This window comes from Contarinia nasturtii, unplaced genomic scaffold (assembly GCF_009176525.2).
Source record: "Contarinia nasturtii isolate CC-2019 unplaced genomic scaffold, AAFC_CNas_1.1 Cnas_scaffold_414, whole genome shotgun sequence".
In the NCBI taxonomy this organism is placed as follows: Eukaryota; Metazoa; Arthropoda; class Insecta; order Diptera; family Cecidomyiidae; genus Contarinia; species Contarinia nasturtii.
In genome coordinates, this window is record NW_022197768.1 from 4,125,589 (window position 1) to 4,148,374 (window position 22,786).

General features: G+C 32.9%; 3 protein-coding genes and 1 long non-coding RNA gene across 5 annotated transcripts; 2 read left to right on the forward strand and 2 right to left on the reverse strand.

The window, feature by feature from the left end:
* The first annotated feature begins 8,421 nt into the window (after positions 1–8,421).
* On the forward strand, positions 8,422–17,291 carry LOC116338860 (radial spoke head protein 3 homolog B). Of its 2 annotated transcripts, XM_031764379.1 has the most exons (5): positions 8,422–8,910; positions 10,512–10,759; positions 13,488–13,575; positions 14,889–14,930; positions 16,319–17,291. In XM_031764379.1, exons 1-5 carry the CDS (start codon positions 8,512–8,514, stop codon positions 17,078–17,080), a joined length of 1,539 nt encoding a protein of 512 aa, XP_031620239.1. In that variant the 5' UTR covers positions 8,422–8,511; the 3' UTR covers positions 17,081–17,291. The 2 variants fall into 2 exon arrangements, with proteins under 2 accessions (XP_031620239.1, XP_031620238.1); XM_031764378.1 differs by lacking the exon at positions 14,889–14,930 and having other exon boundaries at positions 16,319–17,290.
* Positions 15,798–17,267, reverse strand: LOC116338862. The gene is made up of 3 exons (XR_004200933.1): positions 17,130–17,267; positions 17,007–17,058; positions 15,798–16,907 (listed from the first exon to the last, which is right to left on the reverse strand). It is a non-coding gene; the product is annotated as an uncharacterized LOC116338862 (long non-coding RNA).
* A 343-nt stretch (positions 17,292–17,634) lies between the features above and the next one.
* Positions 17,635–19,240, forward strand: LOC116338708 (60S ribosomal protein L28). The gene is made up of 5 exons (XM_031764132.1): positions 17,635–17,664; positions 18,174–18,271; positions 18,466–18,594; positions 18,802–18,915; positions 19,118–19,240. Exons 2-5 carry the CDS (start codon positions 18,182–18,184, stop codon positions 19,196–19,198), a joined length of 414 nt encoding a protein of 137 aa, XP_031619992.1. The 5' UTR covers positions 17,635–17,664; positions 18,174–18,181; the 3' UTR covers positions 19,199–19,240.
* Positions 19,241–19,336: 96 nt separating this feature from the next.
* On the reverse strand, positions 19,337–21,126 carry LOC116338707 (uncharacterized protein F21D5.5). Its single transcript, XM_031764130.1, has 2 exons — positions 19,905–21,126; positions 19,337–19,820 (listed from the first exon to the last, which is right to left on the reverse strand). Exons 1-2 carry the CDS (start codon positions 21,034–21,036, stop codon positions 19,384–19,386), a joined length of 1,569 nt encoding a protein of 522 aa, XP_031619990.1. The 5' UTR covers positions 21,037–21,126; the 3' UTR covers positions 19,337–19,383.
* Positions 21,127–22,786: the final 1,660 nt, after the last annotated feature.

The following is a 22,786-nucleotide window of genomic DNA, read 5'->3' on the forward strand; positions in this document are numbered from 1 at the left end:
TGTGTGTGGCTCTTCAGAAAATATCAAGGACCTCAATGGTTGTTTTGATTTTAAGTGAAATGAAACAAATCTATTACTAAGAAAACTGTGGTTTCGTTTGATTACTATGAAAACTTGTGTGGTTTAATGATGCACTGATGTCACCATTGTTCGGCCGGATAAAATATTGGAAATCATAAAAAAATAATCGTTTGATGGTAATGATAAGATAGATAGGAAGAGGAAATTCAAATGGCTCCCGGGCGGGAGTGTTCCAAGTGACTGACCTTTTACCTATGCGTAACACACATAAATTTCTGTGATTTAGATCCATTGACATCGATTTAAAAGCAACGCCAATATCATATCCGTGTAAAATAAACGAATAAAAATATATAAGTCTTTTGCATTTCCTCTGAATGTGTTTGTCAAGTTGTTGAACTTTACCTTTTTATTGGGAACATCCGTTCGATTGCTAAACGATTAGGTGAAATGGGTTTGTATGACTTGTGCTGTGTATTAGACTGTTCATGCAGTGGAATCTGGTCTATTTGATATGAATTAAATTGAATTTCTCAATATTCTCACAAATAAACAACCCTTTTTTTCTCTAATTTCAATAGCAACATGCAGCAGCACTTTGTAAAACGCTTTCACTTTATTTGGCCCTATCATCGATATTTATTTTATACTTTTTTCATATTCATCGTTGGTGCGACACAAAAGAAGAACTCTATGAATCGTAAAAGCGTGAAGACTCAAATGGGGAGCGAAAAAGAGAGAAGTAGAAAAAAAAACAAATAATGCCGAATATAAACAAACAAACAAACAAATAGTTTAAGGTTAAAATACCTTTTGACTTTTATTTTAAAACAATAGACTATCGATCGGGCACATATTTTGTATGTGCGTGTGTGTTTGAGGCCGATCGTAGTTTGACTTTTCATTTTTCTTGCTTGTCTCCTTTTTCCCTGCTTTTTTTCCCTTCTGATTTCGTTTTGTTCATGTTTTATTTGATTTTTTTTTTAAATTACCTTTTTATTGCCATTGTCTTTTCATTGCACACTCACAATCAAATCAGCATGTGCTAGGCCGCATGGATTTTTTTTTTGGCTTTCTATTAAATTATTAGCGAAACGTAAAATTAACACTGCTTTGATATCATTTTCAGTTTGTCTCGAATGGCTTGAGTTTGTCGTTGTTGTAAATAGAACGCACGTTGTGCGCGCAAAATGAAATCAATACTTTTGTCATCGTCGTTGTTCCCGTCGTCATCGTATTTGTGGTTGTCGTTACCGCCGCGTTGTTAGAATTAAATGCCCTCATTGAACTCATTACTTTATTTTTTTTTTTATTTCGCATTCATTTTCACTATTTGCTCGATTCTATTTCGCTTAATTTTTCTTTTTTGTTTCATGTGTGCACCGTGCGCCAATGAATTAACGATACAAAACACAATAGACTGGTAGAACCGATGAAATGAAAAGGTTGAACAACAACAATAACAACAACAAAAATAACAAGCAACTACAGCAACAACAATGAAACGACAAAACGAAAATTTCCATCGAAAATATGAAGCAACCAACGTCTTAATATTAAAGTATTGGAATATTTGTGTATTTGTACACTTATTTTCAATAGTATCTACGTACGCTTCCATTTAGAATACGTTGCAAATAAATGCGTCAGTCATGATAGATTTTATTGAAATCGAATGTACACCTATGACTATATCATATTACAAAAGCCGACATTGGTTATGTTACCGGTAGCCATTCACTCATATAAATGTCGAATTCCAGCAATGTCACAGCAGCTCAAATAAACGAAAACAAATAAACAAACACACGGAACACCAACGAAAAATCGTATAATTAAAATTGAAAACACAACCGAACAAAAAAAAACAAATCAAGAAAAGGTTAGGTGAATGCGAGTTTACAATCATTTGTGCATTGGATTGCTGTTAACTACGAACGCAAAAAAAAACACACACACACACACTCACATAACACATTTCGAGTGTCACACATTCCGACATCGTTGACTAAAATCGAACGGAAATGATATAAAATAAATAAAACGCTATTTGCGCAGACTTGAAATCGAAGCAATGCGGCCATTAGAAAGGGTTTTTTTTAATTAAAAATATTGTTTTTAATGCCTCCTTTAATATTCAATCGATTGATGCATGTTTTTTTTCCTACAAATTTGTGCTTCACCTTACTTGCAATAAAGCAACGGAAGTGTTAGGAATAGATCCTATATATTTAACATTAATCGAGAAGTGAGAAAAAATTTGATCAAAATCAGTGGAATCGTCTTTTTTTTCAGAAATAACAAATTTTGACCCCGATTGCACTACAACGCAAACAATAGTGGTAACTGATTTATTATTGTTTCAATAAAAAAAATGTATACTTTACTGGAAAAAAAACCTATTTACCTGCTAAATAATTTTACTACGAATTATTCACTTTCTGCAATTCATTTTCTAATCAGTTATCGAGATCTGTTTTCAAAAATCTTTTTTTTTTGTCGATTCGAAATTTCTTTTACAATCGTATCATAATTTATTGTCGAATAGTGTGAAGTAATGCGTTTAAACGTCGTTATGACCGAAGAATCATTTATCAATTGATACTTACGAAAAACCAAAAAGAAGGACTTCATTAAAATGTCCAAACAATTTTTCGTAATATATTTTGTTTTCCAATATATTTTCGCTTCTTTTATCGATGTGAAATTATCGTTAGAGTCGATTATATATTTTTTTTATTATTTTTCTGACACCCGCTTAGAGAACCCGTGTTCTTTTTTCTCGTCACTTCTTCTTCGTTTTTCGTTTCTCGTAAAATGCAACGCAGAGGCGTGAAATGTTTGGTGTTTTGATCTTTGATGTTGATTGTTTTCATTCTACGTATAATACAGAGAATTGTGGCCTTTTTTGTTTGTCATCATCGTGAGGCATACTTCGAACAAATATTGGTTTGATTTCACTCAGTGACGTATGACCTGTTCACCCTTGATTAGGATCGGAAATTTGACAAAAAAAAACAACATTTTTGAAACATACATGGGATTGAGTACGCACTTGGATACGGCACTGGTTTAATTAAAACATAAAGATTTGAAACAACTTTTAAATAACATTTTAGACTTTGTGGCATTCAAAAATATTCTCGCATATTGCGCAATCTCAATGACAAACAGTACCAATTTGCAATCTGTTCGAAGCAATTACAAACTCGCTTATAATATTGCATATTCCTATGAAGAAAATTTCCTATGTGAAATGTATGATATCAGAACATGAAAATTGTACAAAAAATATCAATTTTCTTTTTTCAAGCTAAATGTGTGTTCATCGGATTTACTGTCCAATGACTGGTTTATAAAAAATGAAAATTGTTTGAAAAATCAATCAATCAATAAAAATGGATCGATTTGAAGCATTGGTTTCCCAAAAAATTGAAGCGCATTTAAGTCCAAGCACACGTGGATCCGAAACGAAAATGACGATAATCATCATAAACAAGGGAAAATGATGCACACAATCAAAGTATATTCATCGATTACTAAATTGATTGTTTTCAAATTCTGAAAATTAAATGTGGGCTCTGAATGCATACAAAATAAAATGTTGTGTTTTTTTCCCTTCTTCGTCTTAATTTTCGCTGGTTGTTTTCTTCTCGCAGACTGTGCGTTTCTCTCTCATACTTACGTATATGTTAATTTGTTACCTTTTTTTTCAGTAGTAAAATAACGAATTAAGTAGATTCTCAGTTGTTTAACAAATTCACGCTGAATTATTCATTGATCAATGAGACAAACGTGTGCTCAAGCGATACCAAAACTGAGATTTTAATAAATAAATTATAAGGCTAAAGACAATTTTATACACGAGCCCTGGATCAATAAATCGATTCTATGAAATAATATGTAAAACAATTCCAACAAAAATTCGAGCAGACGAAAGTACAAAATGTATATCGAACAGTGGAAAAAGCGAAATTGAAAGAAATCCACAGCAACCGTTGGATTCAATTCAAATGAATTTAAGTGTAAATTCGATCACAGATTTATTCACTCGAAGAGCTGTTGATTTGATCGACATTTTTGTCACATTAATTATTGAACAGTCCTTTACCGGATTTGTTAATTCAAATAAAAAAAAATTATCTCAGCGATTTTATCATTTGTGAATATAGAGTGGTATCATGATTTTTTTTTTCTCTTCTGTTTCGTCTTATGTCGATGACAACGAGAGTATTAAATCGATTCAAATTGACAGATTAAAGAAACAACATTAAATATTTATATTCAATCTACACTTACACATGGATCAGAGGACCAAACACGTCGTCACACGAAATGGTTCAATAAGAAAAGTACTACCGTTTCTAACCAATATAATACAGATTTAACACGTGTTTCCGTCATTTGTAATTTATGTTTGAATTCATTCGCTATTTAAAAACAACGAGAGACAACGAATAATTACAGTTTTCCTTGAATCATTTGATCAAATCATTTGTCGTGTGTCCGAGAAAAAAAAAAAGATAATTATATTCAAACGAAATCAATAAGTGGCGCGCTTCTTCAGATGAAAACACTTTTGATTTATAATGCAATGTTGAATTTGATGGCATTTGGTATAATTCAAAGGCAATGAAAAGTGATATGAATCGAAACAAATTTAACCATGGTAAGCCGAGACAATCGATTCAAATTGAAATTCAATGAGGATTCTCTCGCCAGATGGATTTTAAATTTTTATCCAATGCACATATTACGAATCACAACCATTTTGGCCAGAAATTATTTTGTTAAATTATGCTCGAACCGCCATCTAGCGTAAGTATTCGATGAGCTTTCGGCACATTTATCGTAGCAGCGTAAATGTTTTCACATCGTTAAATTAGTAAACAAATTTCTTTGCACGCAAAACCGAAACACCATGACAACGGCTTCTGGTTTCAAAAAAAAACAAGTTCGTTTTTATCGATTTCGAACGAAAATTTCAAAATTCGTGTGTTTGCGAGGATTAAAATTCCAATTTGGAATTTATTGTATTGCCAAGAGCCATTTATCGTTTTTTTTTGTCCATTGCCAAACATCTTAAAATTAGATTCATCGCTCTATATAATTATCGTGTGATTTTTTGGCACGCGAAACTCACATCACGTTTCATTTCAAATGATTACGACCATAAAAAAAATATTTGGTAAAAAACCGTTGTGTTTGTGAATTAAAAAAAAAAAATTATAAGAAACGAGCGAAAAAATGAAATCTTGCGATGAAATGTTTAACAATATTCTGATGCCGGGTGTGACAGTGAAATCACGTGCATATTTCTCCGGAATGGAATCTGGTGTACAAAGTCCAATGACAAAGCAATATGCAAACCCACGAACTTTGCCATCAACCAAAGAAGTTCACAATTCATCACAATCGCAAAAGGGCTTTTACACGTGGCTTAGCTCCCCAAAAACCGTCTACAACAATCGCAAATCAAACAATGTTGCTATTATAGCACCAACACCACACCAACCGTAAGTATGAATTATCCATTACATTACCCAAAATCAAAGTCAAACCGGCCGAAATGAAAATAATGTACGAAATAGGAAGATTTTCTAACGTTCTGAGTCTGAAGTAGTAACAAGGATTCATTTCGAGCCGCACACGCAAAAAATGAAATAAGAAAGCCGAATGTTAAATGACGCTCGTTGACGTGTATTGTGATTATGGTATGAGATTATTGATTGCTAGTCCGATATGCTAATTAGCCATAAATCAAGTTTTGTTTGCGCGAACGGAATGCGTTTTTCTTGTCTTATTTCGCAAAAGTTATTTGCGAAATCCTTTCATTTTGCAGAAGTAAACAATATATTGTATCGATTGTGTTTGCATGTCAAGTCATCGCTTTAGGCTTTTTTTCTCTCTTCATTTTCTAGCCTAATACATTTATAGGTATATATATACATTCTATTTGACGATTTTTAAAAATTTCCTCCATAATGCAGTAATCGCATGTTTCATACAATGGCTTGTGTATACATTTATTGTTGGTATTTTTGAGACTGCCTTTAGATTCATTAGATTTGACCGTCGTTGAACTTGCCGCGTTTTTTTTTGTTTGCCTGGACAGGAGCTGCATGCAATGGAAGGATGTGAAGACTTCAAGTCTCTTTGAGCCAACGGTGGCGCCCCGAATTTCAAAGGGGACGTCAATGTAATTTAACAACTCAAATCGAAACTAAACAGCGCGCCAATTTTAAAACTTGGTGTCATTTCCTCCCATTGGCTGCATGTAATGAAAAAATGACTGCAAATCAACACGAAACGCCGAATAAAATCAACTTTGGTGAATTACCAATTTTGAATGGGATTCGATTAACTTTGTCTTGTTTATTAATTCAAACAGTTGAAAATTGTCCATTTATAAACGAAATTTACAAAAAAAAAGATATTTACTATTTCATGAAGAGAGCGTCAGTATGGGTTTTGAAAATTATGTCACTTCACTTATTTACGATGAATGAATCGGTAAAATAATAATGAAAATCTCAATAACTAGTTCCGTTTCATCGTTTTAAATGTTTTACTTGAATAATAGATATTTTATAGAAAAAAAAACATGCACGCAACTTGAATGAAATCGTGGAAACTGGATATTATTCAATGTTATGAAAATATAATAATTTTGAATGGATAAATTATATACGATTTATTTAAAATTTACAATAGACTCCAAATGTAGGGGTAGGCTGATTTGGCAGCGATATATTGTTATTTGACAGCGATATTTTGCGATTCATGGCTTCTTACCAGGTGTCACCCCCTGTTTTGAATGAATTTAAAATGACTCCTCTAGAAATTCAGAAGAAATTTTTTGGAATGACGAACACTTGTGGCTAAATTTTTTCTCAAAATATACACAGTTTTGATTTTTTTTAAGTTATTAGGAAACAAAAATAAAACTGAATTAGATCTCAATTCGGAATGTTAACCTTAGTTGTATGTTACCTGTTCCTGTTTGTTGTTATTTACATCAACAAAATTATCGATGATAATCTTAATTTTTATCGCTCAAACATTTAAGCAATAAAAAAATTGACCTTAGTAAATTAGTAATTTTCATTTTTTCTTCCACTCCCATTGATTTCCGAAGAATTGCGACTCGCACTGTTTGTGCTATTTTGGAATGTAACTATCGACGCTTTCATTTAGAAAAAGCCCAGAAATTAAACACAATCCAAGTCGAAGCATTTAAATTACATAGCATGATACAAAAAACAATATCCTGCATTAATACGTCTTTCCCAATAACCTTGAGACGCTGAATTAATCACAGTAAAAGTATACTTCACCACAAAAGGGTAACACTAAGTTCGGCGAACAAAATCCGAGGTCAAATAAATCATAATACGAATAAGACATCGATCAATGTCGCAGTTTTTCACATTTCAACAAAATCAAAAGTAAAACTACTTAGGATCATTGTGTTTTGTGTATTTAAAAAAAAAATTGAAAAATAGATCAATGCAGTTGCCTTATAATTGGGTGTTCGTGTGATTGTTTTTATTTTAATAATCAGAGTGCGAAAATCCATTGAAATAAAATGAAAATGTAATTAAGGTTTTCAAATGGATAATGAAGTGTAAGATATTTCTTTGAATGCGACATGTGCCTGTTAATGTGCACATTTCCTTCGGGTGAAATATGGTTGGATGATTGAATTATATTTTACCAGAATTGAGTGGATGTTTGGTGTAGTTTTCACAATGGACAGCAGCTGTTTGCCATACAGTTGTCGATTATTCCATTGCTTTGCCATTGGTATTGCTGGCGTGGAAAATACAAATATTTCCACTGATGGTAAAAATACACTCACACATGGCAATCGACGATGTGTGCTTTTTCCCCCCCATTGTTGTATAGCTTGTTTGTGGTGCGAAACACAATCAAATGGAATATTTTCAAGCGTTTGTTTTTGTGTGTCTTTTCCAGCTGACCACAACAACTACCCAACCATAATCGCTATAATAAAAGCGTCTGGTCATTCGACTGTAAGACACTTGCATGAACAGTTCATATTATCTTAAGCTCGATAATTTGACAGCAACACCCGGTAAAAGCTTCAAGCAACACAAGCGAATTAACCAAAAGAAAATCGAAGATCGAAAATGTTGGTTTTCATCGTAAAAATGACGTGCATACATTTAAATATCTCGTTTTAGTGTTTTTACTGATCATATTATGTGTGAATTTTATTCATTGATCTATTACGAAAACAGAACGAAACAAGTGTAAAATGGTGTGAACAATATACGAAGGATTCACTTTTGTTTATTTTTCTTTTAATTTTTGTTTTTATTTTTGAACATTGAATCACAAAAAAAATGACGAGATGTGCAGGTGTGTAATTGTTTTGAAAATTATTTCAACTTGAGAAAGAGAGAGAGAGAGAGATAGAGAGAGAAAAGAACCCTTGGAAATAAAATCGTAATTGAATAAAAAAAAATGTCATTTATGTCATCTGGAGTATTGTCAGTGAAACCAACGATCATCGAACCGAAATCAATTGAAGCGAAAAATGCGTATACATCAACTACACTAGCATCAGCATCAACAGCAACTGGTCCTAATGCCATTTTTTCCGTTATTCCCATCAATAATAACACCGACGAATATGGTCCGTATGGAAAACCAAACGCAATTGTAAGACCACTTCGGAGAAATGAACCAAATGAAATGATACTGCCAGAGGCAAACGAAGCCAATTTACCGGCTTCGAGTCAATCAACGCCAAAGGTTAATGTTCCTGTGAAACAAAAAAAACGAGAAATCGATACGTTCACCAAGGAATTGGACAACAAACTACGACACCTGCAGAAGGATAAAAAAAATTCTTCAAAAAATGTAAAACCACCAATTTAATATTCAATTTAATTTTTTATTTATAATTGCTTCGACTTTCGAATTTGTTGCTCGATGAATATCTGTATATCGATTTCCTTGTGATGGAAACCGTCAAATGTTCATATATGCATATCGATTATTTTAATGCCGCATGTGCGATTCAATTGGATCTATATTATATCGATACAGTGCCACTTTTGCTCACACGTTTTTACATTAACATCAACATATTTTGAAAAATTTGACTAATCAAATGAGAATGAAATTATTTGCCACATTATAATTGAAAACAATGTTTACGGATTTTATTTTTAAATTCGTTGATTATCAAATGATTGTATACACCACATAGCAAGTTAATTCATCGAATTACGTATGTATGGTATTTTTTCTTCTTCTCCATACCAAAATTCTATTCTACACATTCAACGAACGCAAAGTAATAAAAACAAACAAAAACAACAACAAAAAAACTCGAGATAAATGTATGTGTGCTCGTGGGCAATGTGTTTAATAACTTTCGCTGTTGTGCACGCAAACCATCACAGAGAAAAACGTCAAAGCTCACACCGCACCAAAGTTATTCGGAACCACAACAAATCGTGTCCTTTCAGTCGCCCTCTAGAAAAACTCCAATCGAAAGTAAATGAAAGGCATTAGGTATTGACACGTGAGAATACTATAATCGCCGACTGTTTCACATAATTTTTCTCTTGATTATTATAAAAGGCGGTACAACTATACAATTAAATGGTTGGCTCCGTTTATTCGATGAATAAGCACAACATAACATATGGGAAAAAAAACCTAAATGCGATCACTTTGGCAATTGCAATTGTACATTTACTTTTGGCCGACAATATGTTTATTATGATAATCTCAAAAATAGATTCGAATTTTGATTATGATCCCAACACGCTAGTCACCTTGGCCTTGCCATTTATAATAAGCTATCACACTATTGGTCACAATTCGTTCACATAATAAATATTGTTCCATTTTATATATGTATAAATTGGCAGAATCAAATAATATCCTTGAAATTGCGTTCGGTCATCGATCAAATGTATTTCGTGTCATTTTGTGCCCACTGAAACCGACTTCAATTTCTCCGTGATCATTGGTCAGAGAGTGAATGTTGTGTTGGATTTTTGGCATGGTCAAAATGCCTGGAACCAGGAAAATCAATCCAAGTGTTTTATGTCAATATTGTTATGCTGCTCGCATTCTCAATGGGAAAATGAAATCATTGGAAGTTGAACGATGACATTGAATTTCCCGTAAAGGCCATGTTCAAATCAATTTCATTCGTTTTGCTGTAAATACTTCGCGTTGATTTCAATTAAACAAGGTTTAACCTTAGTAAATCCGATACATAAATGTCGGTATGACAAACTATACAGAATTAGGTAGAATATTAATTGCGAAGTCTTTTCATGGCTTTTATAATATGAAATTCATATGGCATAGCCGATGTTATAGAAAAATATGTTTTGTCTAGTTTTTTTTTTCTTTTTGATTATTAATTTAAAATTTTATTTGTTAAAATTGCTGTGAATGTATAAAACAATGTTTACTTGCATGTTATAAATCTCGTACAGGAGAATAACGGATTGATTAATCCATCGAGTCGTCCTCGTTTCTTTACCACTGTTCCGTCTGGTGTTTATTTGCCACCCTCAAAAGAATTACCGATCGCATCAAAAGTTCGTAATCCACGTACATATGCATACTTTAGTATTCCGAAAATATTTGCCCAAAACATCGATAAGGGACACAAAGAGAATCCAATTACAGAGATTCATGCTCTAAAAACAATGACAACCTATGGAAAATCGATCAAACCGAGGTACGTTTTTCATTCAGTAGGACATCAAACTCAATTATCTAATCATCCCAATCATCTCATCATTTCCAGTTTTTGTGACTGTCGCTTCACATTCTTTTTTTAATTTAAAACGAAATTAGCAAACTGGCATATCAATTATGCCACCATTTATTTATTATTTGCGAAAAAAAAAACAAATCACATGTTATTCACTTGTTAAAATATTGCATTTTCTGCATGCAAACTAAATTCGTGCTTCAATATTTAACGAAAATGGTAAAATAAGGACTTCAATTACATTTAATGAAATATATTCACATATCGAGACAGACGAAGAAATAAAAAGGCAACGGACAAAAATGAAGCAACACACAAAAGACTCGGCTCAATTTACATTTTCTAAGAATGGCCCAAATAGAAAAGAAAATATTTTTGCGTTGGCAAAGCCATCAAAATTTAATGGACTCCGAATGAAAAAACGATGAAACGTGGTGATAAAAAAAAAAAGCGAAACCTTAACTAAATCACTCGAATCGAATATAATACGTGGTGTTTAAAGTCAATAGTACTTCTTTTGAAGAGAAAAGAATAGAGAACTTGTCAAGGCCGCACCACATTTTAATGGTGGTGCATTATTCAGTGTTTTCACATAACTTATGAAAATTCCATTCCATGAATGCATCTGCCGAAAAGTGCTTTTTCATGTTAGCCGACCGAGAGAGAAAAAAGACACAAACAATTCAATGTTCATTCTTTCGAACGACACTTGCGTGACATGCACACTCGCAAAATACAACCCGTTTCTGTGTCGCTTTATGTGTTTTGATTCATGTGTTTCCATGCACATCATTTGATGGCGCCTAATAAGCACATTTGGGAAAAATTACAAGAATTCCTATGGCTCTGTCTCAAACAACATTTTTTTTCCTCTCTATTATTCATGGCTATTTTAATTATAACATCAGCCATCATGATGTTCTCATCAATTTACAGCGTAATGCAACTATTATTGTTTAATTTTCGTATTAGATCAACATATTTTTTCTTTCATATGTTTTTGTTTTGAATTTATTTTGGAATTCGTTTCGGAATATACTCAAATGAATTAGAAAATTGTTGATTATGGCAAATGACATGTTAAATAATGATTTATAAAGATTTACAAACGCTAGTGTATGTCGTGACGCTTGAATACACATAAAAAACAATTAACCACGTCAACGAAATCCAATCGCAAATTGAAACTTTGCATATGAAGAGTAATGCATTTACGTGGCACTTTATCTTTCATTCGGCACAGTAAATGGATAATTAAAATTGGAAAAGATTTGACTCAAGGTTTTGAACTGAATAAATGAAAAATCGTAAATTTCACACAAAAAAGACAGACAGACAGAGAGAGAGGGAGAGAGAGAGGGAGAGAGAGGGAGAGAGAGAGAGAGTGAGAAAGAAAACAACGTACTGCGGATGTTCTTTTATAACAACAAAATTCTTAGCCAGAGTCATTACTTTTTTTATGAATATGCAATTATATACAATGACTGTGTGGCATAGTAGGTACAATTACCGCCGCATAAACTAATTTTAATGAAATATTTTCCTGTCGTTTAAATTAATAACCATTGCAATGACTATTTTCGGCTAGTTACATACGTATGATATGTTTAGCAATTTGTTTGCTGTTGCAATATGCGTGTATTCGACAATTTTGTTCTGTGTGCGTTTTTTTTTGCATGTCGCAATATTTACTGTGATGTTACCGGTACCACATTTACATTGCAACGATAACAAAATCGACTTTAGCCATCGTATATGCCGACCCGTACACACATGTGAGCCAATAACACGGATTCAGGCAGCGTATTTTTTTAATGACATAACATATGTATGCCATTACACTCTATTCATTAAATGCAATCGATGGAAAGAAATATTTGCCGGCTAAATGTCTTTTTTAGTCTGCGTACTTCGTTAGTTTCCGTGTGCAAAAGGAATCGGAAGTTGAAATGGTTTGTTTTTGTTTTTTTTTCTTCATCGTTATTCTTCTTCTTCTTCTTTTTCTTCTCTGTTCGTTCAACTGCTGTGTGCTGTTCCTCTGCAACGAATAATTTCCAGTTGTTAAAATAGTACGAGGTCCTTTAGCTTCAAGTACCTTTTTGAACTTATTGATATAGATATGGGTTTTGGGTATGGCAAATACTCGATTCATTTTAATGGTCAAATGATTTACGAAAAGGCAATATGAGGTGAATGTACATTTTTACAGCTATTCTTTCGTTCGGTTTTCGTTTGTGCATGACCAAGTTAATAGATATTTTTGACTAATGAACATGGTTTTTGTTCGGCAAGGAAACCCACTTGCTAAATGAAGCAATTTCAAATTAGGGACAAGGATCATGCCAAATCATAACAGATGGCTGAGACTATGTTGAATGTCCATTTCTGCAGTTCCTGTTCTGAAGGCTCAATTTTAATACACCATTTCCTCGCCATTTAGATGTTTCGTTTTCATACTTGATCATCTTATTTTTAAGTCTGTGCTGAATTATTTTTTTTTCAACCATAATACATGAACACGTTCAAATCAAGGCTTTGACCGTTTTTTTTATTGTCTACATTTCTCCATTTTCATATTTTATTCAATTTTTGTACATGATTTAAATTTTGTCGTGCTATTGTTAAACATTTATGGAAATTATGACATTTTTCATGTCCAATCGGTTTGATAACCCCGTTGCTGACGATACAGAGGAGAATCACCGTCACAACCACAAAATATCATGTATGACAAGCGTGTGGTGCGTGGGAGCAACTACAGTCACATCCATATGCAAGCGGTAAGTGAAGATATTTTCAATTTTTTACATTCTAAAATTAAGAAGAAAAAAAAAATAGCCTTACCGTTGAACTTTCACCCTATCCATTGACATATATTCCACCCGGTTTTGAAGTAGGCAGTTGAGAAATCAATCTGAATTATTAGATACGATTGCAGTGACCGGTTCGTGCATATTTCTTTGCTTGCCTAAATACGCTAGGTAGCATAGATATGCCAAGCATAGCCGCAAACGCAACCGACGCATCGCCGTTCACTCTATATGAACAATACACATGTTCGTTTATGCAGACGACCGTGCGCATACAATATAGCTCGAATCGAATGGTGACGGGTGCGTTGCGGCTTGCGTCTCCGTAATGCTTAGCATAGCTATCAGGCATAGAAATATGCGCGAACCGGTCACTGTACGATTGTTATCATTTTGAACGATGAACAAAAATAAGACCAACATTTTTTATAGCATTATAATAGATTGTAGAGTTTTGTTAGATTTTTGGTCCCATATTTTTGCCCGTAAATCAATCACAATTTAATTTTCTATTTACTTTTTATCCTTATTGAATTGTATCTTATGTGTTTGTTTTACTTAAATAGCATGTGTCTCAAGCGATACAATCTAATTAGTAGTTCATTCACATTACACTTGATAAAATGATAAATTTGAAGCCAATGAGGTCACATTAACACACTCATAATATTATTCATTCGTGGATAAACGTTCAATTTTCTTTGTTTGGCTTTCGCTCATAAAATTTTACCATTAAAATTAAAATTATATTTGTCCATGTGACCATGTTCTTCAATCGTATTACCGTTTGTGCGCTGTCGTAAAAAATACCGGTTTACTCAACGAATCATTTATATGCATCCATTTCCATCGATATCAATACTAAAATTTTATACAAACAATAATAGTAATTGTTCATCAAATACTTTTAACGTAATATTCCAAACTGAATGAATAAAGCCGGCACCAATTTGACGTTCAATGATGAAAAAAAAAAAACATTTTAAGACATAGAGAAAATCAAATATTCTAGATATGAAATTATGTCAATCGCAAACATGTTTTAGTTGTTTCTAATAATTTTATGTACTGTCAAGAGTATTTAGGAATATTTTTATTTGCTTTCATTAATTATTCCCCTAATTTGAATGTTCTTTGGTATGTCATATGTTTGTTTACTTATCCACATCGGAGCATATTCGACTGAATCATTTAATTTCTTTACTTGTGCATTTTCCCGATCGAAACAAAACAAAAATAAATCCTACTATTGAAATCCAATAAAATTTCTTATGGATACTTAGTGGAATCCATACTTTGCTTATGCTGGTCTTCTATCAGGAAAGGTGAGTTTTTATGTAGCAAATCAAATGGCCTAATTACAATGATTATGTAGCGACCATTGTCGTTCATCCCGAATACAAAAGTTATTTTATCCCAAACTGAGCATCCACCTGATATAAGAATGTTAGCAGCATGTTTATGTCTTTTGCTGATCTTTGCATGAATAAAAACCATCTCATCTTTACACATTCACATTGTCAGTCAACTTTTTCATTGCCATTGCACCTCTCTGCATTCAATTTTAGCACTATCAATTTTTGTCCCACAGACAAAATGTCACTCAAAGTCTCGCAGTCTGAAGAAAATGTTAAAATTTTGGTTAGAAAATGAAAATGAATCAACAATTGTAGGTTCATCGGATTTTATTCATCTTTGAGATTTTTCTAACTTTTTGTGGTTTTTCTGTCGAAAAATTAAAATTTTGATCCATTTTCGAGTCATTTTTGACCCATAGCTTGAGTTTTTAACGTGGAAATTCACAAAAATGTTAAATTGTGGCCAAAACAAAAAAATCTCAGAGAGGAATAAAATCAGACAAGCCAATAGTTTTATATTGATTATTCTTTTAATTTTATAAGATTAAATAAAAATAGCGTTTTGAGAGTCGTACTTTTTGGAATGCCGGTAGATTTCTCGAAAAAAAAAATTCTGAACGAAAAAAATCCCCGAATTTTTGGAAAATTGTTCCAGTATTTTTCTTTTTGAATAATCCGAGTCAGTATCACTTCAAAATGACATTCAAAATTCATCAAAATAAATGATGGCACATTGCTTTGAATGTTAACATATTACCAAATGTATTGTTTCACATTCAATTTGCATTGGACAAATCATATATTTATCATGTATACACATGCCGATTGCATTTGTTGTCTGCTTCTGTTCAATGAAATTGATGAAATTTTTATTAAATAATTCGTTATTTTGCATAGACACAAATGACACAAAACATTTTCAATCGGCATATTTTGTTTGGTTCGTATTTATTTCTCCATATGATTCATATCGTGTTAACATCATGTATGCTTTTTATTTAGCACAATCACGACATATATATTATGGATATTGTCTGTGATATGCATTCGATCTATCTGATCATTTTTGATTCTGTTTGATTCGTTGAATAATGGACAATTGGATGTTCATTCGAATTCTGTTTAGTTGAAATTTAATTTTAGTAATGCTTTTGCCGTGTCAATTTATTGAATTGGACGAATAAAAAGTAATCGCATAATTGTAGATGTAGGCGTAGTTTTAGTCATTGCTATAATTATTTCTAGTATTACTGAGTGTTCACATATTCGATATTCAATCTAGCAAGATCAATATTTTGATAGAAATGGATTTGTATGAAAATGCGAATAAATAATTGATATGTTTATAATTAAAGGGTGATATTGATGCGATGTCAAAGGAGTCGGAAGCCGAACGACGTCAATTGCTACGAAAACGTTATTCAAATCGAAGTAAAAGAAGTGTTATTGGAACACCGCCACCCGTTAAGGGTCGACGCCATGAAACAATCCAAACGGAACGTTATCTTGAAGAGTTACTCGTTAAGCCATCCGATTTCAGTGTTGAATGTCAAACCGATTTGTATTTGTATGATATACCAAATGTGCCATACATGTCATCAAAATCGGGTGTTGATGTTGCGACCGAAACAAATATGGAAGAATTGTACAATTTTGATGAGGAAGTTCAACCAATTCTGGACTCTTTAGTGGAAATATCAATGAAACAAGCGCTCAGTGAATTTATGCAAGAAGAAGAAATGGCCGAATTGCAAAGAGACACCGAGAAATATTTAGCTTTCAGGGAATCGCAAAACTCCGAATTGAAAAGACTGGATACGGAACAAAATATGGAAATGAATACAAATAAAATCGATGAACAAACGACTGACGATATTAATGCTGCCAAATTGCTCCATAACTATGTTTCAAAATTGCTGCCGGATGTTTTGAGCACAGTTGATGCTGAAATTAATAAAAACATTATTTTAGACGACGATAAACATTTCAAACCATGGCTAGCAAAAGAGATCGCATCTGAAGTTGGCCAAATGATAGACTCACGCGAATCACTTGAAAAATTGGTGAAAGACATTGTGGAAAATCGTGCCGAAACCTATTTAAAACAAGAAAATTAACCAAATGATAATACGGTCAAAACGAAAACAATACAAATAAAATGTTTACACGTTACTCTTAGCTCTTGAACATATCCAACAAAATGACTTAAATAATTTAAACAGGAAAAAAACCACACACAAAATCACCGTACACACACATATTTTGAAAACATGTGAATAGAGTGAAATCATTTGAATTATTCAATTTTTCACACAATTTGTAGCAATTTGAGAATGTTTCCCAACATAAATTGTTTCTTGTTAAATTCAGCTGACTTTTGTTTCTTGTGTTGTTCTGAAAGCATTTTAAGAAATTGAATAAAGTAGTCGCTACTCTTATGTTCAAAACTCCAAATTTCGGTGGTTTTTATTTTTATTCGTATTTTACGTTGATTTGTTTATTTCATTTGTTCAAAATAAAAATAGTGGTGTTGCTGTTGTGAAATTGCCATCTGTCATTGACATGCACACATTTCGAAATTTCGAACATCAATTTGATAGAGGTCGCCATGTTTGTTATTCACAATTGAAACGTCAAATATGACTTCAATCCGCCATACCATTTCCTTTTTCTTTTCGACATTTGCCACTATCACACAAAGGTGAGTTTCTCCGACCAAATAAATTTTTATTTTAATCAATTCGTCAAAACAAATTCGAACCACATTTTAAGTGCAATTGATTTCAATTCGGTTTTACATTGTGCACAATAATTTCATGGAAATTTTCCAAATGTGTCCAGAAATTAGCGTTAGAAATTTAATTAAAAACGAAATGCTTGTGTTTACACGTGTTGTATGTTCGGCATCTCGGTGACAAACAAGACGAAATGGTTCAATTTGTTTTTTTTTTTTTGCATTTAATGTCCATTCGGAAGTGAAAGTCGAGACATAATTTATGGAAAATATGGTTTTTGTCTTGTGTATTGCATTCAAATGATGTTTTTGAAAATCTGAGAGTTTATGATTGACTACATTCATCACCCATATGACTGATGTGTGCAATACATTAAAAATCTATATTTTTTGTGAGGTTATGTGTCGTATACAATTTTGTTCAATGGAACTTTTTTTTGCTAATGTACCGTATTTTTATGGCGTGATCATTTCAGGATAAACGATGGCTTCACCTGATTTGAACTGGTTGATCGTCCGCAACAACAATGCATACTTGCTGAAAAAACGCAACATCAAGAAACCATTCAGCACGGTAAGTTCAATGAAGTACAGTGGCAAACGCAAATTTTGCATACAATTTATGATGAATGTATTTATCACCAAGATCTCTGATCGAATCATGATTATTTCATATTATTTGCTACTCTGAGGCTTTTCACATTTCGTTAAATCGTCACATTTTTGTAGTGAGACCAAGGTAATTAATGCACTTTTTTCCGCTTTCAGGAAGCAAGCAATCTTAAAAATGTGAGCTCATTCCGCTACAGTGGTTTGGTACAAAAGAAAACCGTTGCTGTTGTTCCAGCTAATGACAAGAAAGGTTTCACAGTTGTCTTGAAAACCAAGAAGAATGAAGTGAGTTTTATTTAGCATTTGTTTTTATTTTGTTCGCTCAAATTGATTACAAAATGATGTTCATTTTAACTGAGAGTTTATGATTGACTACATTCATCACCCATGATAACTGATTATTTACAAAAAAACAAACATATTTGTAAAAAAAAAAATGAAAAATGAGTTGTGTTTAAAATGTCTTTTTTTTTCTGTTTCTAAAAATTGTAGAACAAACCAGCAAAGAACACCTACAAAGTCAATTTCGACCAAGGTGCACGTCGTTCATTGAAGAAGCTACGAAACACTTTGGTTCACAACCATTATCGTAACGACCTCAAACAGGTAAATTGATTAACGATTTAAATTTCACTTAAACGTCGTTATGATGACTCTGTTATAAAAATTTGCTACATACCAAGATCGCTGTAATAATTTTGATGATCCAACCTTACTGATTGACAAACTCCCAATATTTCAATTGAATGCGATTCACAATCATCTTTGATAATTTGATTAATTTTTATTTATGTTTCAATTTTTACAGGCTGCCGTTCGCCGTGCTAGCGCTTTGTTGAGATCACAACGGGTACCAAAAGCCAAAAAGGCTGCCGCCAAGAAGGAATAGACATTATTCAAAACAATGGCTCTTCTTCTTTAATAAAAAAAAAATCGAAATAAAAATTCATAGAAATTCCATCATTTCTAACATCTTTGTTTTTTTCTTATCTACTTGCATTTCTTTTATTCAAATAACAGAATAGCCTCGAAAATGACAATAAATAGAGAAAAAAAAGCGACATCAAATGATTTTTACGCTAACAAATACATTTCATAAAGCCATTTATCTTGTTCATCGTTGAACTTTGGAACAAAATTAATGCGGACAATTTCAGTGAATCCTTCTTCCTTCGTTGGATCTTGGTAGTTTTTTTTATAACTGTTCAGTACAATTTTATTGATTTTCGAATGTTTGGTATCAGTAAGTTCACGGAATGCGATATTGTGTTCGGCATGCTTGAAGCTAGTTGTCATAACAAAACATCGACATGGAACTTTATGCTTTTTAGCTGCATTCACATAACGGGCACGACTTTCTCGGTCTCCATTCGTATTGTCGACCACAACTTTGCGTTTTGTTTTCAAACAATCATTGACACGATCAACACATTTTTGCCATGTTCCAATCACGTCACGGCTTACAATCTCATAGTTTCCTTCCAAATGATCTTTACAAAAGCGACTTTTACCTATAAAATGACAAAAGAAACTATATGAATATCGATAAATCATAATGTAACGAGAGAAAAAGAAAATTGTTCAGTTTTATATACCGGTTCCAGGTCCGCCCACCAATAAAATCAATTCCAGATCAGTTGATGTAATTTTGGTTCTCGGCTCATCGATCATTTGAACTGTTCGTTTTAAATAGTCTTTGGGATTAAATTCCGGTTTGATCCAATTTTGCGTTGGTACTTTTAAAAAGTGTTCTTCGGGTGTGAAAAATGTCAAATTTAAATTGATGGCCATCAAACGATCGGCAGATGAATGGTCTTTTTTCTTTTTCATTGCTTTGATTTCTGGACGACCGGCTGCATCACCCACAAAATAGCTCTGATTCATGTCAACGACATTTATGCCATTTTTTTGATCACATAAAGCCTGCCACATACCAGTCATTGGTTTACGGAAGTAATTGTCACCAGTTGCAACAAATACTTGTACTGGTACGCAAAGCGCTTTTATAACATTTTCGATTTTCTTTTTGATGTCAGCCACTTTTGTTTTTCCCGACGTAACACCAGCTTGATTCGTTAATATCACAATTTTGAATCCATCCGAATGTTTTGATTTTAGTGTTGTTGTCACAGGACCAAATGCCAATGTCCAATCATCAATGTCGGTTGGAAACACTTTTCCTGATTGAGTTTTGATGAGCGTTCCATCCATATCATAAGCAGCAATTTTTTCCGATGGTTGACAATTTGGCGATGTATACACCAACAATTGGCCATTATTGTAGCTCTCCCATGATGTATTTGTACCTTGTTTGTTCGCATCCAATGAAATGCCTATTTTGTATTTCATTCTTTTCGGTGGACTTTCGATCGTTTTGTCGTCTGCACTTCGTTTTCGACTGTGATTGGCCAATTCAAAGTGAATTTTATATGGATACTTTGATGGAATAATTTCGATTATATCGTCTTGGAAAGCTTTGTGTTTTTTATTTTTTTCTAAAGTCACACCGTTCAGTGTCGATGGATTCAAACCGAGTATTTCGAAGATAACGCATTTCTTATCAAAATCAGCGCGCATTTTTATGTGTTTTTTCGACACCAATGTATCGTCAAGTTGTGATTCGCGCGTTCTACCAATTAATGTGTCACTGTTTGTAGATATTTCAATGTGTGGATGCGTTGCCTCAACACTTTTTAATAAACATCGACTTTTTTTTAAATTATCCATGATTTCATTTGCTGTTTATTCAAATGATTTGCACAAAAAAAAAATCATTCCACTATAACCTTGGTTTGACAAAACATTCAGCTTCAAATTGACATCACATAAACGAATGTCAACATAGTTTACCGCTCATTTCTGTTTCAGAAGCGCAAACATCTTGAAATACCTTTTTATCGCATTTATCAGATTAAAATATTCAAATATATAAAGAAATTTGACAAATATCCTTTTATTATTTAAATAGAAATATTATTAAACGGAACTTACGCAAAGATATAAAAAATAGCAGCAGTTTTAATTAGTATCTGTTGGCAATAGCTTTGGTCTAAAGTGTTTGATTTATACAATAGATGGAGCTAATAATCTAAAAGCGATTTCAAATATGAATTAAGCAAAATTTTCTTCTATGGGGATATTCACAGTCTCCAGGTTCTTCTTTTGTCTTTTTTTTATTTGAAATACATGGACTCAATATAATTTATATCTAAAATCAAGCCGTCGCTAGAAATGGAGCTAAATAAACGAAAACCATTCGTTGCTGGTATGTTTACGAACACCTTATGAAGAACTATTTATTAGTTCCATTTTAATAGTAAGATTTTAAAAATTACTTCGACGAATTTTTATTCGCACTTATTCATGTGTGCTCTTATTACAAGATGAAAAAAGTTGTTAATATGAATTGAACTAGGGGATCGAAACTCAATCAGAACATAGCGAATTATTCGATATTTTGCGAATTTTATGCGAAATGATTTGTAAGCGATGGGTTAAAGTTGTGATTTAAAAAACAATTCGCAAGAAAAACGCTATGAACGTGACCTTTTATTGAGCCGCCGAACAAAACGGTCTATGCGTTAGGTCGTTGGGCCGTTGGGTCGTTGGGTCGTTAGGCAGTTTAATGGCCCAACGGCCTAACGGCTAAATTAATATTTTTTTATTTTTTGAAACAACAAATATCACATCTAATGGGTTTGTAAGAATACGGTTGAGCCGTTAGGCCGTTGCATAAACGTAGTGTAACCATTGTTTGAATTCAATGATTTGATGTCAAAGTAAAAAGCGTAATGGTAGCGTAACCATTTTTCAAATCCAAATAATGATCATTGACTCTTTGTTGACAGTCCATTTATTTTCTTGAGCGTAGACGCTCATTTTAGAGCGTAACATGTGCTCTCGGGAAGTGTCATTCACTAAAGTTTATTTCTAAACGTACTACATTCATAGTAGCAGTGCATTGTACCGTGAATCATTCCATGTTGATATGGTGGCAATTGAAGAGCTGTTGAGATAAATTCACTAGAGTAGAAGTGAAGCCATTATTTAAGTGATATTTTGTTTGATCAATGCTCTTTATTCCAGTTCAGGAAATGCGAGTGAATATTTCATCCGTGCTGGTTCATCAAACAATCAACAAGATGGATCTGTTATCCAAGTAAAACACATCATTCGCCACGAAAACTATAATATAATCAATATCGATTTCGATTTCTTACTCTTGGAATTGGTCGAAAAGCTAGCATTTTCTGACAAAGTTCAGCCGATTGCATTAGAAATGGAAGATTTTGAGATTGAAAGTGCGGAACAATTGCATTGGCATCTGGATGGGGTAAATGGTTAAACTATAAAGAAAAATGAAAAAATTACAATGACCATTGACTTTTTCATCAGGAACAAGGAGTTTTCCAAAACAAGATTTTCCAAAGGAGCTACACGCAGTTTATTTACATGGCATGGTTTTGCCGTTATAATA